The 19,201-nt window shown below is 55.1% G+C and overlaps 10 protein-coding genes across 10 annotated transcripts in view; 6 read left to right on the top strand and 4 right to left on the bottom strand.

Moving 5' to 3' along the window:
• Nucleotides 1–1,071: 1,071 nt before the first annotated feature.
• Nucleotides 1,072–1,681, bottom strand: SETTUDRAFT_27781 (uncharacterized protein; the record flags this gene model as incomplete). The annotated part of the gene is made up of 2 exons (XM_008025882.1): nt 1,072–1,523; nt 1,570–1,681. The coding sequence occupies 2 exons, from the start codon at nt 1,679–1,681 to the stop codon at nt 1,072–1,074; spliced, it is 564 nt and encodes a 187-aa protein (XP_008024073.1).
• Nucleotides 1,682–1,933: 252 nt separating this feature from the next.
• SETTUDRAFT_107756 (uncharacterized protein) lies at nt 1,934–2,963 on the top strand (the record flags this gene model as incomplete). The annotated part of the gene is made up of 2 exons (XM_008026149.1): nt 1,934–2,119; nt 2,175–2,963. The coding sequence occupies 2 exons, from the start codon at nt 1,934–1,936 to the stop codon at nt 2,961–2,963; spliced, it is 975 nt and encodes a 324-aa protein (XP_008024340.1).
• A 47-nt stretch (nt 2,964–3,010) lies between these two features.
• SETTUDRAFT_108377 (uncharacterized protein) lies at nt 3,011–3,647 on the bottom strand (the record flags this gene model as incomplete). The annotated part of the gene is made up of 2 exons (XM_008026148.1): nt 3,011–3,561; nt 3,620–3,647. 2 exons carry the CDS (start codon nt 3,645–3,647, stop codon nt 3,011–3,013), a joined length of 579 nt encoding a protein of 192 aa, XP_008024339.1.
• A 1,398-nt stretch (nt 3,648–5,045) lies between these two features.
• SETTUDRAFT_168684 (uncharacterized protein) lies at nt 5,046–6,902 on the top strand. The gene is made up of 4 exons (XM_008026147.1): nt 5,046–5,313; nt 5,364–5,489; nt 5,539–5,631; nt 5,680–6,902. The coding sequence occupies exons 1-4, from the start codon at nt 5,215–5,217 to the stop codon at nt 6,748–6,750; spliced, it is 1,389 nt and encodes a 462-aa protein (XP_008024338.1). The 5' UTR covers nt 5,046–5,214; the 3' UTR covers nt 6,751–6,902.
• Nucleotides 6,903–6,919: 17 nt separating this feature from the next.
• Nucleotides 6,920–8,090, bottom strand: SETTUDRAFT_107807 (uncharacterized protein; the record flags this gene model as incomplete). The annotated part of the gene is made up of 2 exons (XM_008026146.1): nt 6,920–7,725; nt 7,808–8,090. The coding sequence occupies 2 exons, from the start codon at nt 8,088–8,090 to the stop codon at nt 6,920–6,922; spliced, it is 1,089 nt and encodes a 362-aa protein (XP_008024337.1).
• Nucleotides 8,091–8,322: 232 nt separating this feature from the next.
• SETTUDRAFT_47026 (glycoside hydrolase family 18 protein) lies at nt 8,323–11,507 on the top strand. Its single transcript, XM_008025946.1, has 6 exons — nt 8,323–8,604; nt 8,662–9,176; nt 9,226–9,389; nt 9,436–9,675; nt 10,065–10,410; nt 10,484–11,507. Exons 1-6 carry the CDS (start codon nt 8,568–8,570, stop codon nt 11,396–11,398), a joined length of 2,217 nt encoding a protein of 738 aa, XP_008024137.1. The 5' UTR covers nt 8,323–8,567; the 3' UTR covers nt 11,399–11,507.
• Nucleotides 11,508–12,161: 654 nt separating this feature from the next.
• SETTUDRAFT_168680 (uncharacterized protein) lies at nt 12,162–12,619 on the top strand (the record flags this gene model as incomplete). The annotated part of the gene is made up of 1 exon (XM_008026145.1): nt 12,162–12,619. The coding sequence occupies one exon, from the start codon at nt 12,162–12,164 to the stop codon at nt 12,339–12,341; it is 180 nt and encodes a 59-aa protein (XP_008024336.1). The 3' UTR covers nt 12,342–12,619.
• Nucleotides 12,620–12,636: 17 nt separating this feature from the next.
• Nucleotides 12,637–13,248, top strand: SETTUDRAFT_168679 (uncharacterized protein; the record flags this gene model as incomplete). Its single annotated transcript, XM_008026144.1, has 1 exon — nt 12,637–13,248. A coding segment is annotated over exon 1 (257 nt), but the record flags the coding sequence as incomplete, so codon positions are not given.
• A 1,762-nt stretch (nt 13,249–15,010) lies between these two features.
• SETTUDRAFT_108165 (uncharacterized protein) lies at nt 15,011–16,845 on the bottom strand (the record flags this gene model as incomplete). Its single annotated transcript, XM_008026143.1, has 3 exons — nt 15,011–16,526; nt 16,588–16,731; nt 16,787–16,845. 3 exons carry the CDS (start codon nt 16,843–16,845, stop codon nt 15,011–15,013), a joined length of 1,719 nt encoding a protein of 572 aa, XP_008024334.1.
• Nucleotides 16,846–18,472: 1,627 nt separating this feature from the next.
• Nucleotides 18,473–19,201, top strand: part of SETTUDRAFT_107858 (uncharacterized protein) — a gene marked incomplete at both ends in the record, with an annotated part of 2,139 nt that continues 1,410 nt past the window's right edge. The window contains one exon of the mRNA XM_008026142.1: nt 18,473–18,695. Within this exon, the coding sequence (XP_008024333.1) occupies nt 18,473–18,695 (223 nt within the window). The remainder of the gene's footprint in view (nt 18,696–19,201) is intronic.

Below are 19,201 nucleotides of genomic sequence, written 5' to 3'. Positions count from 1 at the left end.
GGTCGGTTCTCCTAGATAGCGTGCTTTCCTAGCGGTTTCCAGAAAATTCGAAGTTGGTGGTTGAGATCCTTCACTTAAGTTCTATTTAAAATAGTCTTCTTAAGGAGGAGATAAGGAAACTAAGAGAGGCTCTAATTAATAAGAGGACGCGCAGGAAACAAGGTAAGCCTCTGCCTCTGCAAGAAGCCAAGGACTATCACAGTAGAGCTGTATTTTAGTCTCCAAGGAAGGTGAAGGAGGCGCGCGATCGCCTGCAACTCTAGAAGGAGGAGCAGGAGCAGCAGCAGCTCTAAAAAGCTAATACAATAAGGCAACGCGAGGAGACAAAGCAGGCGAAGGCGAGGGAGAAGGAGCAGAGGCGTCAAGATAGACTTGCAGTGAGGATAGCGAGGCAGAAGGAGAGGAAAGAGAAAGCTACTGAAAAGGCCTCAAGGATCGCAGCCTGCAAGGCTGCAAAACGACTTTAAAAAGCTATTAAAACTACTTAAAGGAGTAAGAGGAGCAGCCTCAAGGCTCCTACAAAGGCTACTCGAAAAAAGAGGCCTATCGCGAGGCCTCACGGTAGTAAGAAGCCTGAGGGAGGCGCAGGAGGATCACCACCTCCAACCTCGCGTCGCGGCCGCGCGATTAGAACTCCAACTCGATTTCTATAGCTATATATATATTAAGGCCTAACAACCTCACCTCTAAAATATTTCGCGATAGTAACCTTTTGGTGTGGCTCTATAGCCTCGTTTTTAAGATAGTTTTGGTGAGGCCGCGCGCGCACTTTGTGGTCGCGCGCACTTTGTGGTGGGGCTAGTTATGCAAGTACGTGAGACACACAAAGGTTGAAAGAGAAAAAAAAATAAAATAGTTCAGACTCATGCACATGCTCCCCCACCAAAAAAAAGCAGTCGAAAAAAGAGAGAGAGAGAGAGAGAAAAGAGATAAAGGACCGTAGAAGTAGTAGTAGTAGTCACTTTGATTATCAAACGCCAATAAACGCCTCCCCACCCAGTTCCAAGTCCCGACTTCGATTTGACGACTTGTGGTTATACACGTCGTAAACGCGTGAATGAATACTTGTTTTCACTCCCAGTCCTCCTCATCACTCTCCTCGGTAGCCGCCTTCTTCTTGTCGTTTTCAGGGCTGCCTGGCGCACGGCTCGTGGCTCCGCTGACGAGATCATAACTAGCGTCACTATCGGCAACGCTCTTTTCGTCGTTTGAGCGGCGGGGCTGAGCTGCTTGGGCCTTTGCTTCATCGGTAGGCTTGAGCGTTTTGACGGATGCAGCGAGGTCTTTGGAGGAAGAAGGAGCGGCGGCGGCGGCGGGCTTGTTGGGGGTTGCAGAGCCGGTGGGTTTCGGGGTCGTCTGTGTGGGTTTTGCGGCGACGGTGGCGTTGTCGTCCGAATCTTCGTCGGATTCTTCTTCAGAATCGTCTTCTGATTCCTCGTCTTCTTCGTCTTCTTCCTCGTCTGACTCTTCTTCCTCGGAGTCTTCGTCCCATGCGACTTCCTCGTCGGCGGCTGGCGTAGATGCTGAGCAGTGTTAGCCTGTGTTCTTCAACCCCAATATCAACCATACCTTTGAGCATCTCCCTTCTCCGCTGCTCTTCGCTCTCAATGACGTGACGCAGGAAGTAGTACCTGCACCAAAAGGTCTTGTACTCGACCTTTTCAGGCACGCACTTTTCCATGGCGCTCCTCAGCTCCTCGTGCGCTGTGCCGTCTTCTCATGGCGGTCATCAATCACATGACCTGGATGCGTGGCCGCGTACCTGACCTCGTACCTACATAACCGCTAGTCATGCATGGCCCCCCCCCCCGCCCGCGCTGCACTGAGCCCTTGATGCCTTGATGCACGCCGACCGCCTTGTCTCGCGACCACGCACAACCTTAACCCCCCGCTGCCTGAATCTTCCCCGCCCCCCTTCTGGACGCTCGTAGCTATGGATTCCGCCTACGATCACATCCAGGAGGAGAGCTACCCCACCAAGCAGTCGGGCGCCGGAGACAGCACCCACCAGGAGACGGCCGCCAACTTCAACACCGAGTTCCAAGATGCATACAAGGCCATTTCCAGCAGTCCCTGGGCCGCCAGGCTGGGAGGCTTCTTGGGCAGCGTGAAGAAGCAGGTGAGGCCGCACATGGCGTGTCTGAGCGACGGGGTGCTAACAGCGGGCGCCACAGGGCGAGCAGTACTACGATAATGCGAGCAAGCAATATGCGCCCTTGACCAAGAACGCCACAGCGAGTGTCTCCAACATCATCAGCCATGCCCGAAAGATTTCCCTTCAGCCCGCCGAGGCGTCGGCCTCCAAGTCCGCCCCTTCCGACCAAGACGCTCCCGCCGAGAAGCCCAAGGAAGACATAGAGGCACACCCAGACCGTCCCGAGTCTCTGGCTGCGGATATCGTCAAAGAGGCAGAGGGCATGCTGTCGCGCTTCCGCTCCGAAGCCGCCAAGCGCCTCAAGGACGTGGAAAAGGCCGAAGACGCTGCAGATGAAGCGCTGCTCAAGTTTGGTACAAACATCCGCAACTTCCTCCGCGATGCCGTCACCATTGCCCCGCCCGAGTCGGGCTCGGAAGCTGCCAAGAATGGCGATGTTCTCTTCGAGTCCAAAGATAGCAGCGGTAAAAAGGTCGTCCATGCTACGCGCTTCGACGCCCAACTCCACGTCATCCACTCGACCCTCGACTCTTTCCTCAAAGACCCCGCTAGCCCAGAGTGGGAGAATTGGCAGAGCTCGTTTGACGTGGACAAGAAGACGGATGCCATTGCCAAAGATTTGGAGAAAGCTGATATTACACTTAGATTCGATTATCATTTTGAAAGTTTATCGCCTTGTCCTCCAGCAGGGCGGGTCGAAGCCGCATCGTGGCACGGCGCGCGGCTTCAGGCCCATTGCGCCCATCTGCCCTGGACAATGCTCCCACCCACGTCTTCGCTACTTAGCCAGCGCCTCTGCCATGTATGATGCTCGCGGCTTGGCATGTTCACAGTCCACCCTCGCGCTGCCTCGCTTCACCTCTTCTTCTTTCCCACGACCGTCGTGAAGCCGTCCTCGTCCACCTCGGGCTCGGGCTTTTGCTTGGGCTTCGCAGGCACAAGCGCAGGCGCATCTGTCATGTCCGTGTCGCCGTCGTCGTCGTCGCTCTCCTCATCCACGCTGTCCCATTCGCCCTCTTGATTGGTCTCGTTGATATTGACGCTGCCAGTCGAGATTTCTTTGCCGTTCCTCTCTAGCCACTTCTTCTGGAGTGCGTCTACCGTTGCAGTGTTGCCCTCGCCAAGCTCCTTGCGTATTGTCATGATCTCGCGTGCGACAGCCACTTCGGTCTCGTCTTCTAACCGTACGCCGAACTCATCCTCGAGGACCTGCAGAAGCATGACTTCCACATCCTCGGCGTCTGTCAGAGGCTCTGCAGCAAAGCGCTCTGAAATCTGGCCTGCAAGCCAGTCGCGCTTATCCGAAGAGTCGGGGCCTCCCCATTGGTTTTGTACGGCGACGGTGAGGTTGGCCCAGTTGAACAGCGCGTGCCAAATTCCGAGATCAAATTTGTCCTGGTGTTCCTCTGGGGGGGCGGGGCGTTAGAATGGAAAATGGGGCGTGGTAATTGTCTGTGTACTCACCAGCGATAGGGCCGAATATTGAAGTCATTTTGAAACGGTTGTTGCGAAGAAAGTCGGAGCGCGGATTTGCGTCACAATGGCACAACTTTTGGAGGCGTTATCGATAAGGATTTTGCACCCCTCGTTGTGGTTGGCCACGTGAGGTCGCGATGCGCACCAATGAGTGCATTGTTGCGCATGTTCTTGGTACGCTACGATGAGAACAGAATATTATATTTGCATGGTGAAGTCTCCTGATCAGCCTTGTGGGCGAAAGGCCTTGAGCATCTTGCTTCTGGTGCATGGCATGCACTGTCTTGTAGCATTTCCGTATCAGGACTAAGAGCGGGCTTCTGTAACTTGGATGCGCATGCTAGAGTCAAGTATGACGGCATTGATTCAGATAGATTCAATGGGCGGTGGCATGTGCGGTGCGCCGACGAGCGATGGGGTGGGCTTTGCGACGAAGCTGGGGCAAAGCTCATACACACTTTACTTTTGCACTCTCAAGCTCATACAGCGTAAACCGGTGTCGAGGATAAATAAAGCTTGAAAGGAGGCGCAGCTAAAAATAAATTGGACAGGTGTGAAAAGTGCCGCGATGCTTGGCTTGGAGATGGGGATTTGAAGATGAAGGCTCGTGCGCTAAATCTGGCGGCGCGCTTCCAGCTTCTACTGTGGGCCGTTGGGAGGATGCGAACCACATGGCCGCGACAATCTATGCTACCTTTGCTGCAGGGCCGCCTGAGGTAGCATCGTTCTGTGCGAATCAAGAGGCAAATGCCGCCATAGGCCCGGCTGGCGCAAGGGGGTCTTGGGCGATCGCAAAAGGAACAGCGTATCCATGGCGCATCGTCTTTAGTTGCGAATAGTAGCGCCCGGACAGTCATGTGGAATTGCTCTCCTGTGCCACTGAAGTCATGGTTGTGCGTCATTGGGCTTGGGTGAATTGACAAATCTAGGCCCGTAGACGTATATGGATATGGTTTGGGGGGGTTCCAGGTTGACTGGACTTTGGTATTCATGACTCGCCAAACCATGTGTGCTGAGTAGGATTGGCATGTTGAAGTTGTCAAGTCTCTTCAGCATCATGGTGCAGGCGTAGGCGGAATGGCGGGGCGCCCAGCAGCATGGCGCACCCACGCAATGCGCCCTCGAAGATTTGGCTTCTGCTTCCACCACCATCAAGATAAGCAACAAGACGCATCTCACGATCTGGCCGGGCTGACACTGGGGGCGCAGCGATCCGACGGGCCCTCCTGGCGCAGATCTGGGGCGCATTGACGTCATGTAGACTTGTTCAGTGGTGGGCTAGCTGTCCATGTTGTCTGGAGCGCGCAGAGGTTAAATCAAGGCCTAACCCCGCCGTCTGGACCCTGAATCTTCTCCCAAGACACCCCCCAAGACACCCCCCAAGACTCGCATCTTGCATGTGATCCACTGTTATCCACCACCCTGGCTCTTCGTATTTCCCATCCCGTCCCTCTCCCCACCCAGCCGGTCCGAATCAAGCTAGAGCTGCCTCCAGCTCCTCGATAGCCCATTGCTTTGCACCACCACCTTTACACTGCATATCCGCAATTGACGCTTCCAACCCGCATCCCTATACACCCACAATGTCGGCGCCTGCCTCTGCCACCAGCGAGCTGCCCATGCGCTCCCCCACCATGCGATCCGGTGACGACGAGGTCGTTCCAGGGGAGGACACCTCAGAGGTAAGCGGTGCTGAAGCCACCAACAAGGGCATTGTCGCTGAACTGCACAGGTCACCAAGCTCTTCGCAGAGAGGCTGCAGGCCTGGAAACACGCCGTCGGCTACCTCGAAGACTACATCACCGCCACGGAGAAGACAAACTCGGCACATGGCAAGGAGTACGAGCGCGTCTTGAAGGCACGTACAGCCCCTTTCCCACATGTGCATACATACTCACACAACGCAGACCGTCAAGGACCCATTGAAGGAGGGCCACCACTTTGACCAGTCCCTCGGGGGCATTGCAGGCATGTTTGAGAATATCCGCTCAAACACCCAGGTACGCCATCTCAGCTGGAGACAACGACGGCTTGACTAACACCACCAGGGCATGTCCAACCAGCACTACGAGACGGCCAAGCAACTGAAAAGCGTCATTCTTCCCATTTTCGAGCGCCTGCACACGGAAATCAAGAACAAGAGCAAGGAGCTCACAAAAGGCGCCGGCAAGGGCAGCAAGGCCGTCGACAAGGCCCGCCAGCAGACGCAGAAGCACATTGAGATGCTCGGCCAGTACGCCGCCGCATTCGATTCGCACGGCAGCGCCCAGATGAAGGCCACCGACGACCCCTACATCATCCGCCGCGGAGTCAACCACCGCCTCAACAAGCAGGTCCAGGAGGAAAACAACAATCGCCAGGATCTGATTGCCGTGCAAAACTCGTTTGCCCAGTTTGAGGCGCACATTATCCAGGAAATCCAGCACGGCATGACGCAGTTCCTGCAGGTCATGACCACGCAGGCCGAGCACACAAAGGCGTCGTACGGCGACATGGTGGGCACTTGTCAGCGCACCCCGCTCGACTTTGAATGGAACGGCTTCATCCAGCGCAACAACACCATCCTCATCGACCCCTCGGCCCCGGCACGAACCCTTGCCGACATCAGCTTCCCCAACCAGCACCACCGCTCGACGCAGCCGCTGATTTCTGGCTCACTCGAGAAAAGGGGCAAGATTATGCGCTCGTACGACACAAACTACTATGTCGTCACGCCATCCAAGTTCCTCCACGAGTTCAAGACAGACGATGATTTTGCTAAGGACCCAACCCCCGAACTGTCTCTCTACCTCCCCGACTGCACCATCGGTGCCGTCAACGGCAACAAGTTCAACATCAAGGGCAAAGACACGTCCAAGGGCAAGATTGGCGGCGCCTTTTCCATGAACCACGAAATCAACTTTAAAGCGCACACGCCCCAGGCTGCCCAGCAATGGTGGGACGTGCTCCGCCAGGCCGCCGGCAGCGTCACCACCGACGCTCCTGACTCGAGTGTGCCCACCAGCCCCATTACCCCCGTCAGCGAGAAGCAGCCTTCTCCGCTGCAGACACAGGGCCTGGAAAAGACGGGAACAAACACCACTCAGCCTGGAAGCGCTGTGCCTGCCAGTGCCAGATAGTGCAACATGAAGGGATGAAAAATTGCTTTGTTGGTATGTCTGGCTTGGATTGCGTATACACATGCCATAACCTCTTTGCTTTGCGCTTGGTCTTACTATACCCCCCCACCTAATAATGTTGATGTCTTTTTTACGTAGCCAATCTATGTCCCATCTCATCTCGTCTTGATCAATCCCACATTTGACGCACGTTGAGGTTGACTCTCTTGTTGGCCATCCACCCGCTCCATTCTTGATATCCTGTATTCTCATCCCTCTCTTTTTCTTCTTGTTCCTGTTCTTCCTGTTCTTCTCCCTGCAGAGTGCCAGGCCATGCCTTGAGATACTCGGGACACGTGCCCGCCACTATCTGCGGCACGCCGTGCCATGCGAACCGCGACGAGCCGCTCATATACACGGCACTGCCGGATCTCAGTCTCAGCGTCACCACCTTTTCCCGTACTTGTCCACTTCCGCCTTCTCCGTCGCTGCTCACGTTTCCAATTACGAAGATGGCGTCGCAGCCCAGACTCACGCTTACAAGGCCCGTGGAGCTCGTCTCGGCCACATCGCGATGCACGCTCAGCGTGTCGCCGGGAGAGTACAAATTGACAATTGCCGCTTCAGCCCTTGTACTGGGGAAAAGCGATTCCAGCAGATGTTTGATATCGCCTGGAAACGGGGGCGGGGCGGCCTCGGGATAGCGTTTGGCGGTCCAGTCGTACTGGCCGCCCAGCGTGGTCCAGCGCAGCTTCTTGGTCAGCAGCTGCGCGACCGACAGCGGCTTGTGGACTGCAGCGTCCAGCGGCGTGGCAACGGGCGTAGAGGCCGAGGGGGACAGGGAGAAGAAAGAGGCGTGGTCTGGGGGATACGCAAGAGCATAGTGCGTGTGGATATTGGTCAGGTGACGGGGGCAAGACACGTCGCGGTGCAGCAGTCGGGAGAGGAGTAGAGACTGAGTTTGCACAGGCAGCAGATGGGGGACTATGTGTAGACCTAATTCCCGGTTTCTTTGGTCAGGCTATGCTGCTGGGCAACGGCTATTTTATTTGATTTGATTTTTTTTGGCTTCAAGTACCGGGCATGTCTGTGTGCTCGTACACGGCCACCACGCGTGACGAGACGGTCGTGGGTGCGGCTTGGCCGCCAAAAGCGCGGAAAGTAGCGGTCAGGTCGATGGCGGCGTATTCCTGCACAAGACGCAGTTTGCGGTCGACTGCGGCGGGTGAATCCTTGTCGAGCGGTACATCGATCATGTCGTCGTCTTGGTCGAGCTCGTGCCGCTTCATCTTTTGGTACTTTTTGTACACGGCGCGAATGCCGTCTGGCGGGCGCTCGTGCGGATCGAGCTGGTGATGCATGCTGCTCAGCAACTTCTGGGAAGCCAGCCAGGCGAGCCAAGAGTGGTGGGTGAAACGGTGTAAGTTGAAAAGGCGACAAGTATATTGTGGAGCAAGGGTTGCGTTGCCTGGAGTCGCGTTTGCGGCTGATAACGGCGCGTTGCCCAAAGCGGCGAGGTGTTTACCCTCTGGAATTTCCCCATGCACAACACAGACATAGAACACACGCTCTCTCTTTCTCTCTCTCTCTCTTCCGCTTTCCGACTCCTGCAGCGGCACAACACCCCCTGCCTCCTCTCTCTCCTTTTCTCGACTACTAACCACAGGAAACACGTGAGCCTCGCTCGACACGGCTGCTGCGCCGTCCCTCGCCGCTCTTTGATACCCGCTCGACTCCATCTCCCCCCGCTCGTTGCGACACTGCCACCCGGCCTGGACGCGGCTTAGCACGCTTGACCGCCTGTCGTTGGAAGCACGCGCAGTCGGCTGCCGGCTACCATGGAGAACTACCAGAAGCTGGAAAAGGTCGGAGAAGGTAAAGGAGCTGCTGCAATGTTTTTGTTTTGGCGAGACTGACGCTCGCCGCCCCTAGGAACGTACGGTGTTGTGTACAAGGCGCGAGACCTCACGACCAAGGACCAACGCATTGTCGCGCTCAAGAAGATCCGCCTCGAGGCCGAAGATGAAGGCGTGCCGTCGACGGCTATTCGCGAGATTTCGCTGCTCAAGGAAATGAACGACCCCAACATTGTGCGTCTGCTCAACATTGTGCACGCCGACGGCCACAAGCTGTACCTGGTGTTTGAGTTTCTCGACCTCGACCTCAAGAAGTACATGGAGGCGCTGCCGGTCAGCATGGGCGGGCGGGGCAAGGCGCTGCCCGAGGGATCGGGCCTGGCGGGACAGCCGCTGAGCATGGACGACAAGATGGTCAAAAAGTTCATGATGCAGCTGTGCCAGGGTGTGCGGTACTGCCATGCTCACCGCGTGCTGCACCGCGATCTCAAGCCCCAGAATCTCCTCATCAACAAGGATTGCAATCTCAAACTGGCGGATTTTGGTCTGGCCCGCGCGTTTGGTGTGCCGCTGCGAACATATACCCACGAGGTATGGCGCTCAAAATATACACGCAGGCTCGCTCTCTGACAAGAAACAGGTTGTTACGCTGTGGTACCGCGCTCCCGAGATTCTGCTTGGTGGCCGCCAATACTCGACTGGTGTCGACATGTGGTCGGTTGGGTGTATCTTCGCTGAGATGTGCACGCGCAAGCCTCTCTTCCCTGGCGACTCGGAGATTGACGAGATCTTCAAAATCTTCCGGTGAGCAGCCTGTCGGGCATGTCATGTGCAGTACTGACAAGCATAGTATCCTCGGTACACCCAACGAGCAGGACTGGCCTGGCGTGACTTCGTTCCCCGACTTCAAGCCCTCGTTCCCCAAATGGGGCAGGACAGACATTGCCAATATTGTCACCAACCTGGACGAGGTCGGCCTCGACCTGCTGGACGCGCTGCTTGTATACGACCCTGCCGGCCGCATCTCGGCGAAACAGACGGTGGTGCACCCGTACTTTAACGGAATGAACGGCAACGACTACACCAACGGGTACCACTAGCGGTCCCTGGAGGATGCTACGACTGTGATGCAATTTGGTGGCTGCACAATTGTTGCAGAGCACACGAGAAAATGGTGTCTAGATGAGATTCCCGCTTTGTTCTGGATACGAGGGCTAGGCTGTACCTGATCGGACAGCAGGCGGCGTTTTGGTGGGATAGGTTACGAAGATATGCATCCAATACCGCCGTGCAGCGTGTGTGGATAGTGTGTGTGTGTGTGTCCCTTTGTGTCCCTCCGTGTCCCTCCGCGTCCCTGCATTGGCGTGCCGGGACGCTACTGCATGACGTAGCGTGTCAGCCCCACTTGTGCCCCACGCAGCGTGCTGAGGGCGGGCGTGCATCCACGTCAGGTCCCTCTGGAGACGAGACGACTTGCAGTGTGTCCTGGATCATGGCTTCGTCAGCACCCAAACTGCTTCCCCTGGCAACGGGCCCTCGTCTGATAGTGTACCACCAGACCATCCACGATGCCCAAGGCAACTACCATTCGCTGCTTCCGCTGCTGACCAACAACACAGGCATCACGCATGTGATTGTCGCCGCCATCCACCTCAACGACGGGCCGGGGAACATTACCCTCAACGACCACCCCCCAGCCGACAAGCGCTTCGAGCAGCTCTGGGGCGAGGTCAACTGGCTGCAGGGCAGCGGCGTCAAGGTGCTGGGCATGCTGGGCGGGGCTGCAAAGGGGAGCTATGAGAGACTGAGCGGAGACGACGAGAGCGTACGGCGATTCTGGCTTCACACTTGCTTTGTGTATGGAATAGCACACACAGTACAGGCGCTAACGAGCCCAGTTTGAAGCATACTACACGCCGCTTCACGCCATCGTCTCGACGTACAAGCTGTCGGGCCTCGATCTCGACGTCGAGGAAGAAGTGGCCCTCTTGACCGTCACCCGCCTCATCTCGCGGCTGCGCGCCGACTTTGGCCCTGACTTCCTCATCACGCTCGCGCCCGTCGCCACGGCCCTCATCCCAGACCCGAATATCCCCGCCCACCTGCGTCCGCCCCGACCCATGCTGGCCTCGGGCCCCAGCCCCAATCCGCTTCACCCCACCCTACCGCACCTAAGCGGTTTCAGCTACCCGGAGCTAGAGTGCGGCGTCTACGGCAAGGAGATTGCCTGGTACAACACGCAGTTTTACTGTGGATGGGGAGACGCCGGCAGCACCATGTGGTACGATGCCATCATCGCCGCCGGCTGGAAGCCCGAGAAGGTCGTCATGGGCGTGGTGACGAACCCGGGCAACGGCGCCGGCCACATTCCGCTTGCCAAGCTGACGGAGAACTGTGCGCGGCTGCGCGAAAAATACAAAAACATGGGCAAAGGCTTTGGCGGCGTCATGGGCTGGGAATACTTCAACTCGGGCGACTGCGAGCACGACGTGGTCCACATTTCCTCGCTCCCCGACCTCATTGCCGATAACACGGTGCAGGCCGGCTGGGTCGCGGCGCTAGGCCGTATCCTGCGCTCCCAAGATGCTCCCCGCCCCCCGCAGACGGAGCGCCCGCTGCAAAACGTCTCGGCCCAGCAGATCCGCAACATGGTGACCAGACTCCCCCAAGCCGATTCCCAGTGGCCTGATGCCGAAATTCAGAAACTAGTCGTCTTGGGCTTTCAGCGCCATGAGGCGCTCGCTGCGCTCAATGCTACAGACGGCAATGTGGAGCTTGCGGCGGGGTTTTTGTTTGAGCATTATCCTCAGTGATGGATTACTGTTGTTGTTGTTGTGTTAGATGTAGATGAGAAAAGAAAAGAAATAGAGTCGTGGAAAGAAACTAGCTGTTTGTGTACATGTACTTACACTATCGACATGCTTTTCTTTTTTTTGTTGGCTCAGGAGAAAATGCATGTCTGTTGCCGTACATTATACCATAATGCCCTTTAGTCTTACCCATACTTACTTTGGACGCTTTTACCGTTGTCGTTTTGCAGAGTCTTGTTTGTATCATTTCATCTCGTGAGATTATTAGATTGGATTGGATTGGACTGGATTGGATTGGGTTGGATGGGATGGGATTGTATCACGGTATCATGTCGTGAGGCTATGGTATGTATGTATGGATGTTCACATCATGAGATTTTATTTACATCCATGTCCATTTTCATTTGCACTTGCATCTGCATCTGCATCTGGATGGATTGGTGGAGTGGTGGAGAAAGAAAGGGGGATGGAGAAAAAGAGACAGATGCATGTGCAGGCGTGACCATCGCGTGAGATGTACGTACGTAGCTAGCTGTTTTGTTCTATCCGTGTCTGTATCCGACTTGGTGCATGCATGCGTACATCCATGCATCCATGCAGGCAGGCCGGGAAGCGGGCAAGTATGCAAATATGCAGGTGCGTGGAAATGCATAAGTGGGCACGTCGGCATGTGGGTGGCTAACCAACTGACACCGGCTAGTCTGACTGTTAAGATATGTACGTCTGCGTTTGTGCAAGGAATGTGCGTGGATTGGGATGGCATGGGATGGAATGTATCGTGAACTCCACAAGTATACCCGTCTCTGCATCTACATCTACATTTACATCTGCGTCTGCGTTTACATGCGCGCCTAGCACGTCCGGCGTTTACATCCATGGCTGCATCAATGCTGATCCTATTATCCCAGTCACGTCTGCATCTGCATCCACATCTGCGTTCATGTAGATATACGTCAAGTCTGGATTTACGTCCTTGTTCTTATCCTCGCCTCGTCTCGTCTCGTCTCGTAAACATCCAGTCTAATAGCAAAAAGAAAAAAAGCAGAAAAGAGGGGCGGCGGCGGCGGCGGAAAAAGACGGGATAAAATATGATATGGCAAGGACAAGGAGAAGCGGAGAGGCAAAAAGGGAAAAAGGAAAAAGAAAAAATGTGAAAGGAGGGAGATGATGGAAAAGTATCCGTACTGACGTAGCTAGGTGAAAGGATGTAGATCGGATAAGTAAGGGAAACATGCACATGGAAAACATGACGTAGGAGTGGGACAGTGACAGGGAAAAGGAGGGACTCGGCTTCACCCCCACATCGGCCTCCACTTCGGCTATAGCCTGTCCTACCACTACCACTACTAACTACTACCCTACCTTAACCCATCTCATCTCATCTCGTCTCGTCTCGTCTCGTCTCGTCTCGTCTCACATAACCCGGTCTCTGCTTATGTATCCTAGCTTGTCTCGGCTAAACCTTGTCCTGCTCTTACTCTCACCATCACTGTATGTAATCCGCCCTGTTCTGCTTATCTCACGCATCCCCAGCCTTACTGTTCCCTCGGCTCGGCTCAGCTCAGCTCAGCCCTGCACTTTGCTCGTGTCGCCTCGCGTGTCGCCTCGGTTGGTGCTCGGTTCGGGTCGGGTCGGGATATTTGGGTCCGAGGCGATGATGATGATGATGAGGTCAAGATTGGCGAAGTATGACTGAGATAACGAGTATGAGTATGAGTATGACTACGACTGAGACAAAGACAAGGCTAAGATTAAGGATAAGTATGTGTCTGGTTGGACATGAGCACAGGAAGCACCAGAAATTGACAATGGTAATATTCAAGATAAAGAAGAAGAAGAAGAAGAAGAAGAAGAAGAAGAAGAAGAAGAAGAAAGAAACACAGAGGAAAGAAGAGAACGTGCATAGCGTGTGAGGAGGTGCACAAAATTAGTCTATTTTAATTTTTTTTCTTTTTATGCACTTGGTGGGAAGGGCGCATGGAGTATAGTATAGCATAGCATACACCTACACCCATCCTAACATCTAGACCTAGACCTAGTGAGTGTGTATTACAAATAAGTCTGTAACAATCCTCGTGCTAGTAAGACTATTCGTGCTAACACTGATGCATCTGGATGTATATGTACTTAGATGGTGTGACGAGGATACTTGTCCTCGTGCGATAAATCGACCAAGTAGTACATAGGAACTAGGATTCGCAATTGGCAATGCAGGTCTAGAACTCTTCTTGCTCTCGTTCTGGAATCAAGGCTATATCTACACGCGTATTATGTCGATCTTGGCCCTCCCTATTCAGATTCGGTATCGGTGTCCGTGACTGTGCCGGTGGGGGAGGGGGAGGAAAGAGTGGGGACTGGGAGGTGGAAGGGGTGGAAGAGTGGTAAGTAATGTGAAAAATGTACAGTAAGGGAAAAACACTTTTCCCCTTCCCCTCGTCACTTTAATTTCATGTCATCCCGCGTCCCTTTGGATTCCGACGCCGTTTATCCCTGGCCCTTGGTACTTATTCTGGGTTGTTTCTGGGTTGTTTCCTTGCACTGGCACTTGTCTGCTCTGGTGTAGTGTAGTGTAGTGTAGTGTAGTGTAGTGTAGTGTAGTGTAGTGTAGTGTAGTGTAGTGTAGTGTAGTGTAGTGTAGTGTAGTGTAGTGTAGTGTAGTGTAGTGTAGTGTAGTGTAGTGTAGTGTAGTGTAGTGTAGTGTAGTGTAGTGGCATGTGAAATGTGGGGGTGGTGCGGTGTGTGTGTGTGTGTGTGTGTGGGGTATGTAAGACATGATTATCACACGAGCAATACGTACGTACAATATCACTCAGCCCTGGCATATGCATACATGCATACATGCAAAGACGCGCTGCAGAATGACGTTGTTTCAAATCACAGGGAAAAAAAAAGGTGATCATGGGGAGATACTCGTTTTTTTCTCTTTAACAAAATCTCTTGGTTTCGTATTTATGTGTGTGTGGGGGGGTATCCTACGTATGAAACAAAACTACTCTAATAACAATGAAAAAAAGAGGTCATTCACGACCCATGGAGAAGAAAAGGCCAAGCCTAATCCCAGTACCAAGTATGAATAGTACGAAATCGTAAATCTAAAGTCCGACGCAGCATCATGTGCGTATGCCCGTAAAAATGAAGTGTGGTAGAATGAAGCGTAGTAGAATGAAGCGTATAATACAATCAACCCACATGTCGAAGCGCCTTTCTAAACCCAGACAACTCATCAATGGCCTCGCGAAGAGAAGGCGACGATGACGACGCAGACGACGATCGGTGTCGTGTTCGATGTGGTGGAACTTCGAGCAAGTGACGAGAACTAGAGCTACGCCCTCGACAAGCTGTTGGTAATGGTCGCGACACCAACACCGCAGGAGGCGTATGTGGTGCTTGTATTGATTCGTCGGACGAAGTCGAGGAAAACGACAGTGTCGGGGTAAGGGCGATATGACTGCTAATGCGAACCGAACATTAAATAATGTACTCATGTGAAAATGAGGGGTCGGAGCAAAAACACGTGTGGGTAAGAGTGGGGATGGGTATCGTTTTGAGAAGCGTCTTCGCTGGCTGCCATGCCACGTACAACGCGTAGAAAAAGGATCGAGTAAAATGGGTATTTTACCTTCCATCGTCACTGGTCCTGGGGCTCTGCTTCCTACTGTTCATTTGCGTGTTGCGGTACGTCTCCTCGTTTAGAGTATCCAGGCTTCGAGCCGGACTAGGGGTCGTCGCTCTGCTACTTCGGCTTCGGTTTGGAGAGCTGGGCCTCGACGTCGCAATCTCATACGAGGGCAGACGCATGTCCATGCCACCAGGGGTCCTTGAACCGGCAGGGGTGCGCACAGCCGTGTTGTAGCTGGGGGTCCTGGCCAGCGCGTCCATGTCGTAGTTGGAGGCAGGGAGGTCAAAGTAAGCAGGCTCGCCGCTGTTGGCAGGGGTACTATCGCCCGACGAGTTTTGCCTAGACGGCTGGCAACGCGTGGGGCGGTCACTGTGGTTCATGCTGAGGTTTGCAAGGCGGTGCTGCAGAGCGGCTGCAGACGCACCGCCGCCCGACTGGTGCATGGCGGCATCCAGCGACGTGAGATCCTCGGCCGAGCCACGCCTGCTCTGAGCAAAGAATGGCGTATTAGCGCCGCTGTTCATCATGCTGTGTCGGCCGCCAGGCGTCATGAAGCCAGACGGGTCAATGTCGTTGTAGAGCTCGTCCAGCTGGTGCAGCCCATACGTAGGAGGCGCATTCTGGTTGACCTCGTCCTGTATCGCCTGCTGGTTCAAGATGCTTTGGTCCACCACGACGCTCTGGTCTTCGTTTGGAGGCAGGTTGGGCGAAATGAAGAGATGGACGTGGTTCTTAACGAGCAGCTGGCTCGTGTGCCCCTCGGGGTTCTTGAGGTTGATGTATAGCCGCAGCTTGTGGCTCAAGCGAATGTTTTCCGTGTCGACCGACTGGCGGCAGTTTTTGAGCGATTTGGGCAGGTCGAGCGTCATGGAAAAGCGGTGCGATTCGTCAAAGAGCGCGTCGGCATCGTCGGTGCCCTCGGGGACCATGCGCGCGGAGTTCTCGGGCATGTCGCCCTCCGTCACCGCGACCTGCATGTCCTGCTGATGGCTTATGCGCCGGCCGGCATATTCGGCAAATAGTTGGCGCGACTCAATCAGCTCCATCTTGATGGTCGAGATCTCGACGCCTTTGCGCAGGGGAATCAGGACAAAGTCGGCCGTGATGTGGGTGCCGACAATGTAGTTCTTCTGGGGGACCGTGATCTTGTAGGCCAGCTTGTTGGCCCAAATGTCCTCGTTGATCTGCTCCATGGGCATGGATTCGAGCATGTCGCGCCCGAGGGTGCGAATGACGCGGATGTGCGTCGAAGCACTGAGCTGCTTGCTCATGTACCCTCTATCCACCGTGGCCTTGAGGCTGTAGACGATCCAGTTGGTCGGCAGGCCCTCGACGCTCTGGTCCAGGTTCGGGGGCATCTTGAACTTGAAGTCCCACTCATGGTAGCCGGCATTGATCTTGTGGGCCTTTGTCTTGCTGCCCACGTCGACGGGGAACAGGTGGAGCTCTTCGACGAGAAAGTTTGTCTTTTGCGTAATGGGCTGCGGGCTTACTGTGTTGGTCAGGTGCCATCTGCATGGGCGAGACGTCAGTAGGCGCACATGCAAAACACGCGGGAGGGGTGCTACCGTACGAAACTTTGCGTGTGCCTGTGAGTGTTATGCGCAGGCTCCTCACAGACATGGGCTCTGGGTTGTTGAGCACCAGCTTGCCCTTGAGCTCCGTCTCATGCGATTCTGACGATTCTCCATAGAAGACGACAAAGGGCGAGTCGGGCCTGTGACCATGGTTAGATTGCGGGGGTGCGGTGGTGCGGTGGTGCAGCAGCCTACTTGATTTCCAGGGTAGGCGCGGCGTTCCTGCCGAAGACGGCGACGCTTGGGCGAGGCATGATGTAAGGTGGGACTCTTCTTATTTTTTTTCTCGAAAATCAAGTCAAGAGCAAAACCACCATTCGACTGGCGCGAGCAGCGCTAAGGGCGGAGGCCAATATATATCAGGCGGGAGTGATTGCGGGCTGACGCAGGTAATAATGAAGCGTGCGGGCGGAGGGAGCGGAAAGCCGGATGCGGTCGCAATGGCGACGGGGGGTGGATGTGGTGAGAAAAGTGGCGTGCAAGGCTGCGAGGCTGAGGGCCTGAGCGTGGGAGGGAGAGGAAGGAGGAGAGAGGGAGGGAGGGGGGAGGGAGAGGAGGAGGTGGTGGTAGGGGGGGTTGCGAGGGCTGTTCAGCCAGGAGGAGGAGGAGAGTGAGAATAGAGCAGGAGCAGCAAGCGAGGCAAGAGCGGGTGGCGGCGCGTTTGGCGTGCGATAGATATATACATGATATTACTGCCACTACTACTTTAGACAGCAGGCTCGAGGGCGTGGGATGGGTGCGGCGAGATGCACCCTGATGAGCTCATGGGGCCCGGGGTGGAGACGGCGGCCGCTCGCATCATTGCATGGCCGCTGATTAGCGTGTTTCCAGCCATCCAGGGCGCGTCTGGCAGCAATTTTGGCCCGCCTTTAGCTGGCAAGGGGGGGGGAGGGGGGCTCCAAGAAGGTGTTCCGATGACTTGTCGCCAACGGCCGCGGCAGGCGGTGCGATAAGTACGTAGCAGCAGCACTGCCCGAATAGATACGACGCGGCCTGCAAGAGCCTGCAAGAGCCGCTTACGTGTGCCGGGTGGCATGGCGGGTGCGGTGAATCGCGAGCATGTGAAGGTGTGCATGTATCTATCTATCTACTGACTGTACTCGGAATGTTAGCATGTAGTATACAAGGTGGGTGTACGTGTACTACATGCACACGATGGCCGTATCCACCCTCTGCCCGCAAGCGACCAGGCACCCTCCGGGATCAGGTAGGGATTGCATGGCTGGCTTGCCGCACCCGCTCCGGCCAAGCTGCACCAAGCACTGAAGCACCCAAAGCCGTGGTGAAGTGCCATGCACCTTGCCGGAGCAGCATCACGCCAGCCCAGCCCGCACCCAGATGCCATGCTGATGCTGCGCTGTCGCTGTCCTGATGAGCGTGCCAGTATCAGCGCCTCCACAAGGGCATTGCAGGTGCGTGTCGTCGACTAGGCTGCTTCCGGCCGTCACGTGACCCGCGGGCGCTGCTCCTCTGCATCGCCCTCGGCCACGCCGCTGACCGGAACAAGGCTCATCCAGCCCACCCTGCCACTGCCACCCAATCCACGCCACTCGTTCGCCAGCCCGCCAAAACCCAATATTCATATGCTACCACACCTGCTTCAGCCCGGCCCGACCGAGCACGGCCTTGGAAATCTGCGGCTAGACGTGCATTGCCGCAACGGTGGATATCGCAGAGCCTCATCAGCCAGGGACCCGCTCCCAGCTCGTCGACCACACACACCTAATTACACTATACATTACGGAGGTGACTGTCAAAAGTTCTTGCTAGCGCCACGCTAAGCCGCCAGCCTATCGGCCCGACTATTCTTGGCGCCCACACCAATCTTTTGAAGCTGGCGATAGCTTGTATACTCATTTTTTTGAGTGTTTTTGATCTACCATGGCTCTAAATACGGATATATCGACCCGCTCTTTTATTGTTGCATTGAAGTCACCTTTTGGTGGCAAATCTACACGCGAAATCGCAGAAATGACAGGCATATCGCCGCGTACGATCGACTCAATTTATGGTAGAGCCTGCCAGCGAGGCTTTGAGCCTAACGCACGCCTAATTAAGATCCTTCCGCAGTACCTCGAAGATGCCCCGCGCGCAGGACGCCCTCGTAAACAAGAAGAAATACACGACGCTACTCTTAAGAACGTACGCCGCGATAGGTATGGGAGAGAGAAGAGCTGCGCTGATATTGCTGGTGATCTTAGTGTTCACGGCTACAACGTCTCGTCGTCCACCGTATGGAGAGTCCTTCGAGCAGCCGGTTACAACAAGACGAAGCCGACGAGGAAGCCTGGGTTGACGACGAAGATGAGACAGGAAAGACTTGAGTGGTGTCTTGCCTATAAAGATTGGACACTTGAAGATTGGAAGAACGTTATTTGGTCAGATGAGACTTCTGTTGTTCTCAACCACCGTCGCGGTGGCTATCGTGTGTGGCGACGCCTGGATGAAGTCTTTACCAAAAGTGTTATCCGAGAGCGGTGGAAGGGCTACTCTGAATTTATGTTCTGGGGCTGCTTCACGTACGACTACAAAGGTCCTTGCCATGTCTGGAGGCCTGAGACTGCGCAGGAGAAGAGAGACGCCGCTCTCCAGATTGAAGAGTTGAATAAG

Source organism: Exserohilum turcica, assembly GCF_000359705.1.
Source record: "Exserohilum turcica Et28A unplaced genomic scaffold SETTUscaffold_16, whole genome shotgun sequence".
Lineage (NCBI taxonomy): Eukaryota > Fungi > Ascomycota > Dothideomycetes > Pleosporales > Pleosporaceae > Exserohilum > Exserohilum turcicum.
The sequence above is the reverse complement of the archived record's forward strand: the minus strand, read 5'-3'. Positions and strand labels throughout refer to the sequence as shown.